This window comes from Muntiacus reevesi, chromosome 5 (genome assembly GCF_963930625.1).
Source record: "Muntiacus reevesi chromosome 5, mMunRee1.1, whole genome shotgun sequence".
In the NCBI taxonomy this organism is placed as follows: domain Eukaryota; kingdom Metazoa; phylum Chordata; class Mammalia; order Artiodactyla; family Cervidae; genus Muntiacus; species Muntiacus reevesi.
Genome location: NC_089253.1, coordinates 116164289 through 116181052, shown reverse-complemented (window position 1 = coordinate 116181052; position 16764 = coordinate 116164289). Strand labels below are relative to the sequence as shown.

The 16764-nt window shown below is 36.6% G+C and overlaps 1 protein-coding gene across 2 annotated transcripts in view; it reads left to right on the top strand.

The window, feature by feature from the left end:
• Positions 1-16764, top strand: part of PPP2R5A (protein phosphatase 2 regulatory subunit B'alpha) — a 69911-nt gene that overhangs the window by 29205 nt on the left and 23942 nt on the right. For both annotated transcript variants that reach the window (XM_065936247.1, XM_065936248.1), the window contains exons 2-3: positions 2571-2767; positions 7568-7669. In XM_065936247.1, coding sequence (XP_065792319.1) covers positions 2571-2767; positions 7568-7669 — 299 coding nt within the window. The remainder of the gene's footprint in view (positions 1-2570; positions 2768-7567; positions 7670-16764) is intronic.

Genomic DNA, 16764 nt, shown 5'->3' with positions numbered 1-16764 from the left:
GTGGGATCAAGTTTCAGTCATAATAAAATAGAATACAGTTAAGTTTTTAAAAAATTCATCTTTCAGCCAAATTTAAACTAATTATGTGTTTTGCAAGACATATCTGATTTTTAGATGATTCCTTGATCATGTAGCTTTTCTTGTATCTCTAATAATTTACATGAAAAGTTTCTTATATTGGGGATTTAATAATATTTTTTAAAAGAGCACGATATCCTTACCTCTGATATTGATAACAGTATTTTGAAGCAATGACAATAAGTATGACTGTATTGATATTTCAAGTCTATTACATTGGCCTAGTAAAAATAGTCAAGTAAAAACTTGCCGTATTGAAACACCGCTGAGTGTGCTTCCTTTGCAAGCAGGCCTGTAATGGGGAAACTGAAGCACGACGTGATCAGTGTAGACACTGTCAGTACTTTTTACATCTAGTGAACAAAATTATTATACATTCTTTTTCTCACAAATTACTTTTTATTCATATTTATGAAATACAGCTAGGCTATCGTCTTGTTTTCTCCGCTTATTGAAATAAATTTTTTGTCTCTTTTTCTTATGAAAAATTTTCTTATGAGAAAATTCTGAAAATTGATGTTTCAGAAAGATCCCTAAGAGTTAGGCTGTATTAAACATCTGCAAGTGCAAAATATTTTCTAATTTTTGAATGATGTAAACATTGGTCTTTTCTTACTAGGATAACCATTATAAAAATGTTTTTGACCGATGTAAAACTGTTATATGTCTTGAACCTAGAAGTAGGCCAACCAACAGTAGATGACGGGAGCATCCTCTCTTCTCTCACTTAAACCTTTTACAATCTGATCAACTCTTCCACCATTGTTTTACCTTGGCTTCCAAGAGACTCAACACAAAGTGCTTAAATACAGCAGTCAAATACCTTGTATAGCTTTCTTCCTTTTAATTAATCCTGATTTTATTTTTAATTGTTCTGTTTATATTTAATCTTGCAAGCACTCTCAAATTCTTTTTGACTCAAGGTTATATAGAAAATAGATTGTGTGGGTGTGTATATGTGTGTGTATATGTATGGTAAACAGCAATATCTTTTACATTTGTTTATTGCCTGATAGCATTATTTTTTAAGGTTTTATATCTTGCCTTTTCAACTTGCTTCTAAGCTCTTGAAGACAGGAAATCATCTCTAACTTTCAAAACTAGCCTCAAAGGACTGCATTAAAAGTTAAATAGACATAGGAAACACTTAGAATTGTATTTGGCATGAAGGAGGTGCTAATGTTAGCAGCATTATGTTTTATTATGTAGCACGCAGACTCTCCATAGAACATGTACTTATAGGAGGGGTTTAGGTAAGAAAAGATTTTTCTATTCCCCAGTACCTACAAAAATTTGAGGACTGGACATTTCTATTTTAACTCAGTACCAAACAAATTGAAATGTTAACTGCTTTCTAAATATATCTAATGTTCGGTAAAATCCAAAGGTGACCTCTCCCATCCAAATATTAGGTAATGCTGGGACATAATTCTGGAGGAGAAAGCAACTTGAAAGAAGTCTTCAGACTAAGTAGCACATTACTGAATGGAGAAGCTATGAAAAACATGAATTTCTTCTGAGAGGAGGCTGAAGAGATAGGTGCCCAGGAAAAGAAACTTCCTTTTTATATGTAACATGTTCCTAGTTTGCTAGTCTTGAAGATCATATTGTGTCTTCTGACGTGTTAGTGGTAGGCTACTAGCCTGTTATGTAAGAGAACCTCATGGACTTTAGCCCACTAGGCTTCTCTGTCCATGGAATTTCCCAGGCAAGAATACTAGAGTGGGTTGCTACTTACTCCTCCAGGGGATCTTCCTGACCCAGGGATTCAACTCGCGAATCCTGCATTGGCCAGTGGATTCTTCAGCACTGAGTCAACCTGGGAAACCCCCTATATATCCCATGTTACTAGTAAAAGAGATGAAAAAGAAAGCCTGCTCAATGAATGATCCTTGCCCTTGAGGAACCTTCTCTGAGTTGGAAAGACCCCTTGGAGTAAGGCACTGGTAGGTGGTGGTGGTGGTGGTTGTTTAGTCTCTAAGTCATGTCTGACTCTCTTGTGACCCCATGGACTGTAGCCCGCCAGGCTCTTCTGTCCATGAAATTTTCCAGGCAAGAATACTGGAATGGGTTGCCATTTCCTGCTCCAGGAGATCTTCTCAACCCAGGGATTGAACCCGTGTCTCTTGAGTCTCCTGTGTTGGCTGGCAGATTATCACCACGTCATGTGGGAAGCCCTAGGATGTCACAGCTGTAGTCTAAATGATGAATGTGTGAGTCATTAAAGTGGCAGAGGGAGTGACAAGAAGAGGACAGATTCCAGATAAAGAAATGGAATCAATAATATTTAATGATTGATTATGGGTAGTGAGAGAGGAGGAATGTAAAATTTTATTCCTGGCATGAATAATGGGATTATATGGTAAATTTCTCAGTAGGCTTTTGAGAGAAATTTTACTTTATGTATGTGAATAGCTTCTATAGAATAGTAAACATATGAAGGTAACTTCTGAGTAGGTCATTTCTAAGTTTCTCTTTATTTTTATTTATAGATGCCACCTCAAATGAACAGCAAGAGCTTTTCTGTCAGAAGTTGCAGCAGTGTTGCATACTGTTTGATTTCATGGACTCTGTTTCAGACTTGAAGAGCAAAGAAATTAAAAGAGCAACATTGAATGAACTGGTTGAGTATGTTTCAACTAATCGTGGTGTAATTGTTGAATCAGCGTATTCTGATATAGTAAAAATGGTAAGCTTCTAGACTTTAAGTTCCTCAGATTTATATAAATTCAAGTAAGATCTGAGGTGTAATTATAATTTCATGAGATTGATTTTTAATAAATGTACAATAGTTGATGTACTCAAAAGAATGTTTTTTTAAAATAGTCCCTTTGAAAGATACATTCCAGTGATGCTGTCATTGCTTTATAATAGTTTGGGAATTCAGTAGCCACAATGACTGGTGGCTACCACATTGGAGAGTGTGGATATAGAGCTTAGGAGAAAGATGTAAGCTCAAGATTATATGGGTTGGTAATTAATGTCATGCAGCTGAATGGAGAAAGAAGATCTAAAGGGGGAAGAAAAGACTAGTGAAAAAATATGGGGCTCTCCATAGAGAAAGAAGATCTAAAGGGGGAAGAAAAGACTAGTGAAAAAATATGGGGCTCTCCATATCTCAGAAGTAGATAAGGGAGTCAAATCTAAACCACTCTTATTTAGGACATTTTGATATAATACATGTAGATTTTACAGCACTGAATTTTAATCAAAACTCAGGACCCTTAAGTTAAATGATAGAAACAAACATTTGAAATATCTGATGTGAAAAAAAAAAAGTATTGAAGAAAGATTGTTTAGGGTACTATTTATGAATTATTTAACCATATTCTTCAAACTGTTGAAATTTGTTTAGGACATATGATTTTTGTATTTTAGTGGATAACAAAATATAAAAAATTCATTTGGAATAATTAGTGTCACCAGGCACACAGTTTAAACTTGTGTTGGTTATAAAAGGTTTCAAAAGAGTCAGACATGACTGAGCTACTAACACACAGAAGGTTATAGCAAGTATGATCTAAACTATACTCTTTGCATTGGTCACTTAAGAATGCTTTCTTATCTCTACTTGCTATTCTCTGGAACTCTGCATTCAGTTGGGTATATCTTTCCTTTTCTCCTTTGCCTTCTTTTCTCAGCTATTTGTTAGGCCTCCTCAGACAACCACTTTGCCTTCTGGCATTTCTTTTTCTTGGGGATGGTTTTGGTCATCACCTCCTGTACAGTGTTACAAACTTCCATCCATAGTTCTTTGGGTAGTCTGTCTACCAGATCTGTTCCCTTGCATCTATTCATTACCACTACTGTTTAATCACAAGGGATTTGATTTAGGTCATACTTGAATGGCCTAGTGGTTTTCCCTACTTTCTTCAATTTGAGCCTAAATTTTGCAATAAGGAGCTGAAGATCTGAGCCACAGTCAGGTCCAAATCTTGTTTTTGATGACCATATAGAACTTCTCTGTCTTCGGCTGCAAAGAATATAAGCAGTCTGATTTCAGTACTGGCCATCTGGTAATGTCAATGTGTAGAGTCATCTCTTACATTGTTGGAAGAGGGTGTTTTGCCAGCATATGCTGGGTCATAGAAAAAGTAAGGGAATTCCAAAAAAAATCTACTTCTGCTTCATTGACTGTGCTAAAGCCTTTGACTACATGAATCACAACAAACTGGAATATTCTTAATGAAGTGGGAATCCCAGACCATGTTACCCACCTCCAGAGAAACCTGTATGCAGGTCAAGAAGCAGCTGTTAGAACTGGATATGGAACAACAGACTGGTTCAAAATTGGGAAAGGAGTACATCAAGGCTGTATGTTGTCCCCCTGCTTATTTAACTTACATGCAAAGTACTTGACATGAAATGCTGGGCTGGATGAACCACAAGCTGGAATCAAGATTGCGGAGAGAAAAATCAACAATTTCAGATATGCAGATAATACGACTTTAATGGCAGAAAGTGAAGAGCAACTAATGAGCCTCTTGATGAAGGTGAAAGAGGAAAGTGAAAAAGCTGGCTTAAAACTCAACATTCAAAAAACTAAGATTATGGCATCTGCTCCTATCACTTCATGGCAAATAGGTGGGGAAACAATGGAAACAGTGACAGACTTTATTTTCTTGGGTTCCAAAATCACTGCAGATGGTGACTGCAGCCTGAAATTAAAGGACGCTTGCTCTTTGGAAGAAAAACTATGACTTACCTAGATAGCATGTTGAAAAGCAGAGACATTACTTTGCCAACAAACATTCGTCTAGTCAAAGCTATGGTTTTTCCAGTAGTCATGTATGGATGTGAGAGGTGGACCATAAAAAGTGCTGAGTATCAAAAAATTGATGCTTTTGAACTGTGGTGTTGGAGGAGACTATTTATTTATTTATTTATTTTAATTGGAGGCTAATTACTTTACAATACTGTAGTGGTTTTTACAGTACATTGACAGGAATCAGCCATGGGTGTTCATATGTTCCCTTGAACAGCACAGAGATCAAACCAGTCAGTGCTATAGGAAATCAGCCCTGAATATTCATTGGAAGGACTGATGCTGAAGCTCCAATACTTTGGCCACCTGATGCAAAGAGCTGACTCATTGGAAAAGACCCTGATCTGGGAAAGATTAAGGACAAGAAGAAAGGGGTGACAGAGGATGAGATGGTTGGATGGCATCACTAATGGACATGTGTTTGAGCAAGCTCCAGGAGATGAAGGACAGAGAAGTCTGGTGTGCTGCATTCCATGGGGTTGCAAAGAGTCAGACACGACTTAGCTACTGAACAACAACAAAATAAACTATACTCACATATTTGAGTCAAATTATTCTGTAATTTGCCATATGTTAATAAATTCTGGGATTTAATTTGTTTTCTCAAGCATAAAGGTGTGTGGTTTTTTGTGTGTGTGTTTTAAAAAATTTCTTTAACTTCTGGGTACTTCATTTCTAGTTAAGAAGCCTACTCACTCACTTAGTTCTTTAAAGCTTTTTGGTGTATTTGCAATACACAGTTAATTTTATTGGTGGCTACAAGGTTTACTTTTTCTTTTACTACAAACAATAATGTATGATTTCAAAGGCAAATTATGCCCTTCTTTGGGATGTATTCCCTTTTTTACTTCTAGCTATGACTTTCTGCCACTTGTTGTGAAATTGATGTTTATTAAATTGTCTATTGGCTCTTCCCCATATACAGGTTTTGAGTTTTAGAAAATCAAATTTTAGATTTTTACTTTCTAAGTCTTATGGTTGTGTGTGTGTGTGCATGCTCAGTCAGTTTAGTTGTGTCCAACTCTTTGCAACCCTGTGGACTGTAGCCTGCCAGGCTCCTCTACCCATGGGATTCTCCAGGCAAGAATACTGGAATGGTTTCCATGCCCCACTCCAGGGTAGCTTCCCAACCCAGAGGTAGAACCGACATCCCGTGTGTCTCCTGCTTTGCAGGCATATTCTTTGCCGCTGAGCCACTGGGGAAGCCCCTTATAGTAATTGACGGTTAACAGTTATTTGGCATACCATAGATAACTATTTTTCTGGGCTCCAAAATCACTGCAGATGGTGATTGCAGCCATGAAATTAAAAGACGCTTACTCCTTGGAAGGAAAGTTATGACCAACCTAGACTGCATATTAAAAAGCAGAGACATTACTTTGTCAACAAAGGTCCGTCTAGTTAAGGCTGGTTTTTCCAGTGGCCATGTATGGATGTGAGAGTTGGACTATAAAGAAAACTGAGCACTGAAGAATTGATGGTTTTGAACTGTGGCGTTGGAGAAGACTCTTGAGAATCCCTTGAACTGCAAGGAGATCCAACCAGTCCATCCTAAAGGAGATCAGTCCTGGGTGTTCATTTGTAGGACTGATTTTGAAGCTGAAACTCCAATACTTTGGCCACCTGATGCAAAGAGCTGACTCATTGGATAAGACCCTGATGCTGGGAATGATTGAGGGAGTGAGAAGGGGACGACAGAGGATGAGATGGTTGGATGGCATCACCAACTCAATGGACATGGGTTTGGGTGGACTCTGGAAGTTGGTGATGGACAGGGAGGCCTGGCGTGCTGTGGTTCATGGGTTAGCAAAGAGTCGGACATGACTGAGCGACTGAACTGAACTGAAGATGCCACTTCGTAAGAATCATTGTGAATTTACTTACACCACCAAACAACACTTGTCTCATCCTATTCCCCGAATAATTTATCTTAAATGACTGACGCCTCAAGTGTTAGGGCCTTACGTGTTTACTGAACCATTTGGTCTGTCAGTTTGTTCATCATTCTTCAGAGAATTTTGAGTTGGGCTCATAATGTGTTCTTTACTAGAGAAGAAGGATTGTAGCGTACTTTGGTACTAAGACAATGTGAGAGATGAGTTATAATCTAAAATGAAGAGTTTCAAAGCATACCCTTATTTCAGAGAGATTAGTATTTTTTAAAAGGCTCAGAGTAAATGAAATCAAATCATCTAAATCAAATCATCATGGGGTATTGTAAACAATGTCTGTAATGGCTGTGAAAATGTTATACCCCCATCCTCCTCCTCTTTGTAAAATATGGAGTGTGTATAAGAATAGAGATATTTACCAAACTCTTGAGTTATAAGGTAAGTAAAAGTCTGGGTTAAAGTATGGGAGAAATTGTGGAAAGATGAATAAGTTAGGGATAGGGAGAGTTAGGAACTTTATGCTCCTCTCCCCCTATTTCCTCCCCTCCACTTTTTTTTTTTTAAAGCAAAACTTTGAAAAAAAAATTTGTAATTTAAGGAAGCAGAATCTGGAGGTAGTCTGTATTAAATTTGATGTCTGTAGAGGTCAGAGTTACGGGGTAGAGAAAAGAAAGAAATGGCTGCCTTGATATCTTGAAGAGGTTTATAGGTTTCCAGCTAAACTTACAGTCACAACTTTTTTCTTAAAGTTATCTTTAAAATATTTCATTTTGCATTTTTAAATTTAACTGAACAACAGAGAATAGAAGTCTAAATTTATTTTTCTTTACAGATCAGTGCTAACATCTTCCGAACTCTTCCTCCAAGTGATAATCCGGATTTTGATCCAGAAGAGGATGAACCCACACTTGAGGCCTCTTGGCCTCACATACAAGTATGGAACATAATTTTATGTTGACAATTTTTACATTTATGCTGTTCTTCTGAAATCATGGAACTCTGTTTTAGATTTGAGTGTCTATTTAAAAGTACTAGATTTTTAATACATTTTCTTAACATTTCCTTTTCCCGAAATACTGCTTTTCATTTTTTTTTTTATTGTAAATTACACTTAGCATTACCTTTTCAACTGCTTTAAAGTATATTCCATAGCGTTAAGTACATTCGTAATGCTATGCAGTTATCACTATTACCTAATGTAACAGCCACTTTTTCATTACCTTTTCATCATTCACAATCTTTTCATCACCCCATATGGAAACACCCTTGTCATTAACAGTCAGTTCCCATTCTTTCCCCACCCCCTACCTCCCAGCCACTGGCAGCTATTAATATACTCTCTGTGTCTGTGGATTTGCCTGTCCTGGATATTTAATATATATGGACTCATAATATGTGACCTTATATGCTTAACATAATATTTTCAGGGTTCATCAATATTGTACCGTGTATCAATATGTCATTCCTTTTAATGGCTGAATAATATTCCATTGTGTGGACATACCACATTTATCCATTAATCAGTAGATGAACAGTTAGGTGGTTTCTACTTTTTGGCTGTTGTGACTAGAACTGGTATAAATGTGTAAGTTTTTGTTTAATGTGTTTCCTATAAGTTTTGACATGTTGTGTTTTTATTTTCATTCATTTCAAAATGTTTTCTAATTTCCCCGTGTGACTTATTTGGCCCATTAGTTATTTAGCAATGTGTTTAGTTTCTGGGCTTCCCTTGTGGCTCAGCTTGTAAAGAGTCTACCTGCAAGGCAGGAGACCTGGGTTCCATCCCTTGATTGGGAAGATCCCTTGGAGAAGGGAAGGCTACCTACTCCAGTAGTCTGGCCTGGAGAATTCCATGGACTGTCGTCCATTGGGTCGCAAAGAGTTGGGTACGACTGACTTCCCTAGTAGCTCAGCTGGTAAAGAATCTGTCTGCAGTGCAGGAGACCCTGGTTCAGTTCCTGGGTCAGGAAGATCCACTGGAGAAGGGATAGGCTACCCACTCCAGTATTCTTGGGCTTCCTTGATGGCTCAGCTGGTAAAGAGTCCCCCTGTGATGTCAGAGACCTGGGTTTGATACCTGGGTTAGGAAGATCCCCTGGAGAAGGGAAAAGCTACCCACTCTAGTATTCTGGCCTGGAGAATTCCATGGACTGTATAGTCCAAGGGGTCACAAAGAGTCGGACACAACTGAGCGACTTTCACCTTAATTTCTACATATTTGTGGCTCCCGTATTTCTTTCTGTTATTGATTTATAATTTTATTCCATTGTGGTTGGTGAATATGCTTTGAAATTTTCAATCCTTTTAAATGTATTGGGCCTAGCATATAGCTTGAGAAGAATGTGTATACTATTGTTATTGGATGGAGTGTTGTGTTGAAATCTCTTAGATCTAGTTGGTTGTTTTAAGATTTCAATTTCCTTGTTGATCTTTTGTCTAGTTCTCTCCACTATTGGAAATGAAATATTGATATTTCCTACTGTTACAGTTGAATTGTCTGTTTCTCTCTTCTGTTACGTCAGTTTTTGATTCATGTATTTTGGGGTCTTGTAAATTATGTTTATAATCATTTTATAGTTTTTGTGTTAAAATTCATTTTGTCTGATATAGTATTCTGCAGTCTTTATTTAAATACTATATTTATATAAATACTATATAAATTTATATATATAATAAATACTACATAAATTTATAGCCACTGTATAAATACTGTATTTATATAGTATTTTACAGCCACTGTCTAGCTCTCTTTTGGTTACTGTTTGCATGATATATCTTTTCTGTACATTTACTTCTTATCTATTTGTTTCTTTTAATCTAAATTGTGTCTCTTGGGAATTCTTTGTTGGTCCAATGGTTAGGACTTTTCAGTTTCACTGCTGAGGGCCTAAGTTCAATCCATGGTCAGGGAACAAAGATCCTGCAAACCACACAGTGTGGCTAAGTAAACAGTGTCTCTTGTAAATAGCATGTGGTTGAAACCTGTTTTTTTTTCCAATCAGTTCTGACTGTCTATGCTTTTGATTGATGTTTAATCCATTTATATTTAACGTAATTGCTGGCAAGGTAGAACTTAACATTCATTTGCTGTTTCGGCCTTCCCTGGTAGCTCAGTGGTAAAGAATCAGCCTGCAATGCAGGAGATGTGGGTTCTGTCCTTGGGTTGGGAAGAACCCCTGGAGAAGGAAATGGCAACCCATTCCATTATTCTTGCCTGGGAAATCCTATGGACAGAGGAGCCTGGCAGGCTCCATGGGGTCACAGAGTCGAACACGATCTATCGACTAAACAACATTTTGCTGTTCTATGTCTTAAGTCTTTCTCATTCTTCTACCCTTCCATTATTGGCTTTTGTATTAAATAACGGATTTTCTAGAGTACCATTTTAATTCCCTTGTTTCTTTAACTATACTTTTTTGAGATATTTTCTTAGTACTTACCCTAGGGATTACACTTTAAAACGAAGAACTAGATTGGTTGAATAGTAGTAGCATACAAAACTTTGGTCCACTATACCTCCATTCCCTCCCCCTTCTTCTGTGCTGGTATTGTCATACAAATTGGATCTTTATGCAGGCATTTTATTGAGCTTTGCAGATATTGCATTTTTTTTACAAATTGAAGGTTTGTGGCAACCTTGTGTCAAGCTTGTCTACCAGCACCATTTTCTTACTTCATGTCTCAGTGTGACATTTTGATAATTCTTGTAATATTTTCAGCTTTTACATTGTTATATTTTTATGATGATCTGTGATCAGTGATCTTTGATGTTATTATTGCAAAAAGATTACAACCTGCTGAAGACTCAGATGATGGCTAGCATTTTTAGCAATAAAGTATATTTAAATTAAGGTATGTACATTGTTTTTATAAAACATAATGTGATTGCATATCTAATAGACTATAATATAAACATAACTTTTATATACATTGGGAAACCAGAAAAATTCATATGACTTGCTTTAGTGCAAAATTCACTTTATTATGGTGGCCTGGAACCAAACCTGCAATATCTCCGAAGTATGCCTGTACATTGTACATCCATCAACCCAGTTTTGTAATTATTGCTTTATGTGGTTGTCTTGTAAAACAAAATGAAAGAGTTATAAATAAAAATACATTTACATTCTTTGATATTTACCGATGTAGTTACCTTTACCCATGCTCTTTCTTTCTTCCTATGAATTCAAGTTACATATGGTGTCCTTTCGGCTCAGCCTGAAGGATTCCCTTTAATATTTCTTGTAAGGCAGGTCTATTAATCTGGAATATCTTAATTTTTCCTTCATTTTTGAAGGACAGTTTGGCTGAATATAGAATTTTTGGCTAACTGCCTTTTCCCCTCAACACTTTAAAGGTGTCCTCCCATTGATCCTCAGGTGTCTATGGTTTTCTGTCCAAGTCAGTTATTAATCTTACTGGGATCTAATGTATGTGATACATTATCCCTTGCTGCTTTGAAAATTTTCTGTTTGTCTTTAACTTCTGTCAGTTTGATTATGATATCTCTAGATATGGATCTCTTTGACTTGATTCTAGTTGGAGCGCCACTGAGCTCCAGTTGAGTTCATTGTATAAATTAATACTTTTCATCAAATTTGAATTGTTTTTAGCCATTTCTTCAACTATTATTTCTTCCTCCTTCTCTCCTGAGACTCCCATTATGTGTAGTATGTTGGTGTGATTGATGGTATCCCACAGGTCTTTGAAACTCTGTTCATTTTGTGTTCAGTCTTTTCTTTTCACACCTCAAACTAGATAATCTCTATTGATCTGTCTCTCTGCCAGCTCAGTGTTTTCATTGTTTTTTCTTTTTTTTTTTGTGGGAAAGCAACTTTACTGGAGTCCTCCCTCTGCCATTGCAGAAGTCCTCTCTGAAGCACATCTTTTTAGCTGAGACTGAGGGAGGGATAGTCTTCCTGCCGTAATGCTGTTGTGTGACAACTCACTCCTCATAATTACTGCACGACTGGTAATAAAAACTTACTATTTAAGTAGGACCAATTCTTCCATTAAACCCTCTTCAGCTAATTGTTTCTAGCCCTACCTAACTTCTTTATTCAAACATTCCCCTCAAATACGTGGCTTTAATAAGAGGTCATCTAAGGTTCACTCAGTTAACTGAGTCACGTTGGCGCTACCACACTTAGTACTTAAATAACTAGGGCTCTTTAGATAAGATTCAGAGCAGAACATATTGTAACTCTTATGCTGTATTTAGAAACTGTTACAAAGGTTCCATTATAGCTATGAGATATACTTATGTGTGTTTAGGGTTTCTTTTGCATGGGTGTGTGTGTGTGTGCGCACGCACACTCAGTTGCTCAGTCATGTCCAACTCTTTGCAACCCCATGGAGTGTAGCCCCCCAGGCTTCTTTGTCCATGGAATTTTTTGGCAAGAACACCAGAGTGGGTTGCCGTTTCCTTCTCTAGGGGATCTTCTCAACCCAGGGATCAAATCCATGTCTCCTGCATTGGCAGGTGGATTCTTTACCCACTGTGCTGCCTGGGAAGCCCTTACAGGGTTTCTTTGCACATGTTCTTATATGGCTAGTCTTTATGATTACTGGCTTTTTTATTGTATACATTAGGTTTTATTTTTGTTCTCCAGATTGTCTAATTAAAATGCTCTGAGAAGACCCATATTATGCCTTCAGGTTACAGATATTTTCTTACTTTTAAAATAAGCAAAGCTCTGAGGGAGAAAGTAAAAGGAACTCTTGCCTAATGCTTCCAACTATAATGACTTTAATATTTTTTATTGGGGTATAGTTGATTTACAATATTGTATTAGTTCCAGGTGTATAAATAGTGATTCGGTATTTTTGTAAGTTATACTCCATTTTTAGTTATAAAATATTGGCTCTGTTTCCTGTGCTATATAATATATTCTTATAGCTTATTTACATTATAAATAGTTGTTTGTACCTTGTAATCCCCTACCCCTTTCTTGCCTCTTCCTACTTTCCTGTTCCTAGTGTAACCACCCCTTTGTTCTTTATATCTGTGGGTCTGCTTCTTTTTTGTTATATTCATAGTCTGCTTTATTTTTTAGATTTCATTCTTAATTGATACTGTATTTGTCTTTCTCTCACTTACTTCACTTAGCATAATACCCTCCAGTTTCATCCATGTTGTTGCAAATGGCAAAATTTCATTCTTTTTATAGCTGAGTAGTATTCCCTTGTATATATATATATATATACTATATCTTTTTTATTTGTTGATCTGTTGATGGATACTTAGGTTGCTTCCATATCTTGCCTATTTTAAAACTGCTGCTATGAACATTGGGATGCATGTATCTTTTCAAATTAGTGTTTTTGTTTTCTTTGGATATATGCCTAGGGGTGAAATTGCTGGGTCTTAATGGTAATTCTGTTTTTAGTGTTTTGAGGAACCTCTGTATTATTCTGCACAGTGACTTCATCAGTTTACATTTCTACCAGTAGTGCACAAGTCTTCCTTTTTTTTCCATATCCTCACCAACATTTGTTGTTTGTGGTCTTTTTGATGATAGCCATTCTGAAAGGATGATTTGTGTATTTTTAAGATAGTGTTAGTGACCTAAAATCTGCAGGCACGCACAATGAAATGTTGTTCTAGAGAATTGAATGTATTTGCCTACATACGACCAATAATATTGGTTTATCAGATGGCTTGCTGATCGTGCTTAGCTAATTAAATTATGTGTGTCTGTGTGTGTGTGCTCAGTCATGTCCAACTCTTTGCAACCCCATGGACTATAGCCCGCCAGTCTCCTCTGTCCATGGGATTTTTCAGACAAGAATACTGGAGCGGGCTGTGTAATAACACTATAAAAAGTAGATATTGTTCATATTTTATGGATAAGCTTGAGATTAAGCTAAAATAGATTCAGAATCCTGCCCAAGATTATACAAAATGTAAGTGGTAGGATAAGGTTTATAGCAAAACATTGCACCAGTGTCCTTGTCCTACATTATTAAAAGCTTTACTGCCTCCCCTAGAGTCCATCTACGGTCCGAGACAGATACATACAAATTCCTATGAAGTTTTAATTCATACCTTTTTAGCTTCATTTAATACCAATAAACAAGGTCTCCCACTAGCTGTCACTTTTTTTTTTTAGCCCTCATAAATGACTTTTTAAAGGTATAATTAGACAGGTACAGATGTGTCTTAGTTAAATGGTACAGAAATTTATATATACAATTCTAACAAGATAAAAGAAAATTATTATTACAAAGTATGGTGAAGTGGAAATGATTCTGGTGACAGACATCTACTCACATCTCAGTTTCAGTAACTTTCCTATGGAAATGATCTTAATTAAGCTGCTAAATTTCTCTGCATCCTCCTTTACAAAGCTGGCATAAAACAGGGTTGTATAAAAATTGAATGGGATAACACATGCACAAAACATAGCACAATTTTTTTTAACTCTAGTATCTGTTTTCTTTGCATTCTCCGCATTTTTAAAAAGATATACTTTTGATATTAAGAAAGAAGTGTATATATCAGTTCAGTTCAGTTGCTCAGTTGTATCCAACTCTTTGCGACCCCATGAACCACAGTACGCCAGGCCTCCCTGTCTGTCAACTCCTGGGTCCACCCAAACCCATGTCCATTGTGTCCGTGATGCCATCCAACCATCTCATCCTCTGTCGTCTCCTTCTCCTCCTGCCCTCAATCTTTTCCAGCTAATGGTTGCCTTTATACTGATACCTTTAAGAAATACCCTTGGTGCCTTCTTTTGTAGCTAGTTTGTTGATTCTCTAGAATGAACAATATTGAAATTAGTAAGTAGTCTTTTCTTCCTCCACTTCCTGCCTCTCTAGCTCTAGTGTAAAGCAATACACTTTTACTCTCACAGTAAATACCTATGTGCCCATCACTTGTCATTAGTTCTACAGGAAATATATTTAATATTTACTGTTAATCCTTATGAAAAATTTCTCTGATCATCTCTTGGTAATTTGAAGCTCATTCTTTAGTAGAAGGTCTCATGTGAACATTACTTCCTGAGTTCTTGCATGTTTCATAGCAGTTTGTTTGTGGCCTTCACATTTAAACATCAGCTTGAATTGGTATAAAATCCTTGGTTCAGCTTCTTTCCTTAATTTCTTTAAGTACCTTAAATATTCCATCTCTTCTGATTTCAGTCTGATTTTTTTTTCTTTTCATATTCTTAGTGGTTTTGCTTGGATGCCCAAAAGATATTTTTCCTTTAATGGCCAATCGCTTTTATTGAGCTATACGTAAGTGTTGACTTTTCTACATCAGTTTTCCCAGTTGAATGGTGTTCTTTCACTGTAAAAAACCCACTTTTATTTCTGAAACATTTTCTTCAGTAATACTTTTTAGTATTTATTTCATTCTACCATATTTTTCTTCTTCTTTCTGCTGTTCATGTTGATTCTGTCCTTCTGTCTCTATATCTTACTTTCCCTTGAAATCTTGTTTTTCTCATCTCTTTTTTCGTTTTGTTGAATTGTTTTTAATTTCTCTTTTTTCTTTACTCTTTCATTTTTCCATTACTCTAGTTGAAAGGCACTGACAGAATGAGTATTTAGTTTTTCCAGTTTCAGTAGTAGAATCATGCAGGGGGAAGGGAATGGGTGTTATATTGGCTTATCTATAATGCCTGCCACAGGCTTGAACCATTGGAGGCAAGAGTCCGTCCTGAATAAAATGAAAAATGATAGCTTTGTTAATGACAATAGGATAGATAACATCAGCTATTTTCTACATAGTTCCTGGGAGATAGAGAAGAACCTTGCTTTATATATGGGTACACAGTGTTGCTTCAGATTATACTGTTTGGTTTGGGGAAGGTTGGGGTTTTTCTGACCCCATCATGTGGCTTGCATGTGGCTCTTAGTTCCTTCTAGGCCTTTGTCGGTGAGAGCACAAAGTCCTAACCACCGGACCGCCAGGGAATTCCCCCAGATTGTATTGTTGATTTTTATTTTGCAAGGACTTGAATTTTTTAGTGACATTTCATTTTATATTTTCTTATAAAAGACAAGAGAAAGAAATTGATATTCTAAACTGTTTGGGACATTTTAAAGCAATAGTGTGCTTCCTTATTTATTTGATTTGTCTAGCACCTATACGGAGAAGGAAATGGCAACCCACTCCAGTATTCTTGCTTGGAGAATCCCAGGGACAGAGGAGCCTGGTGGGCTGCTGTCCATGGGGTTGCACAGAGTTGGACATGACAAACGACTTAGCATGCAAGCATGCATTAGAGAAGGAAATGGTAACCTACTCCAGTGTTCTTGCCTGGAGAATCCCAGGGACAGAGGAACCTGGTGGGCTGCTGTCGATGGGGTCGCACAGAGTTGGACATGACTGAAGCAACTTAGCAGCAGCAGCAGCAGCACTTATACATCCAGATAGAATGAAAGAGGAATCCTAGGATTAGTGTAAATTGATAAAACTTTTATCAGCACAGTAGAGCTTATGGAATAGAAAATCTGAAGTGGTAAACTACTTTTTAGTAGCACTGCACACAGTTCATCTGAAATTTATGCCACGGTTTGTGTAAAATTAGCAATACTAAGTTTAATAATACAGAGATTTTAAAAGCATGAAATTCTTAATAGCTGGTAAGTTGTACATGTTTTTAATCACATGTAGTTGGATAATCTCAAAAGAATCTCTTCAGTCTTTGAATTTTGAAAAATAGTTTTTCCATTAAGATATTTGTATATGCTCTTGAGCATTAACAGTAAAAATTCAGCCATACATACAGTGTGCTTTCTGTTTTTCACTGGTATGATTTGAAATTTCACTTAAATTTGCTGAAACTAGTGGTTCTTAAATTTTAGGGGATGGTGAGTTACTTTCAAAATACGATTTTTTAAAAATGGGTTTTCTCTGAGACAAATTCACAGAGACACACAAGAAATATTATACATCCATCATCTTCTGATTAAAGGCTCTGGTCTGTATATATGTGTTTATAGTTTAAAATATTTCTAGTAATTAAATTTGGTATACAATTTTTAAATCTGGCAGTCAGATGGCCTACTAAATAGGAA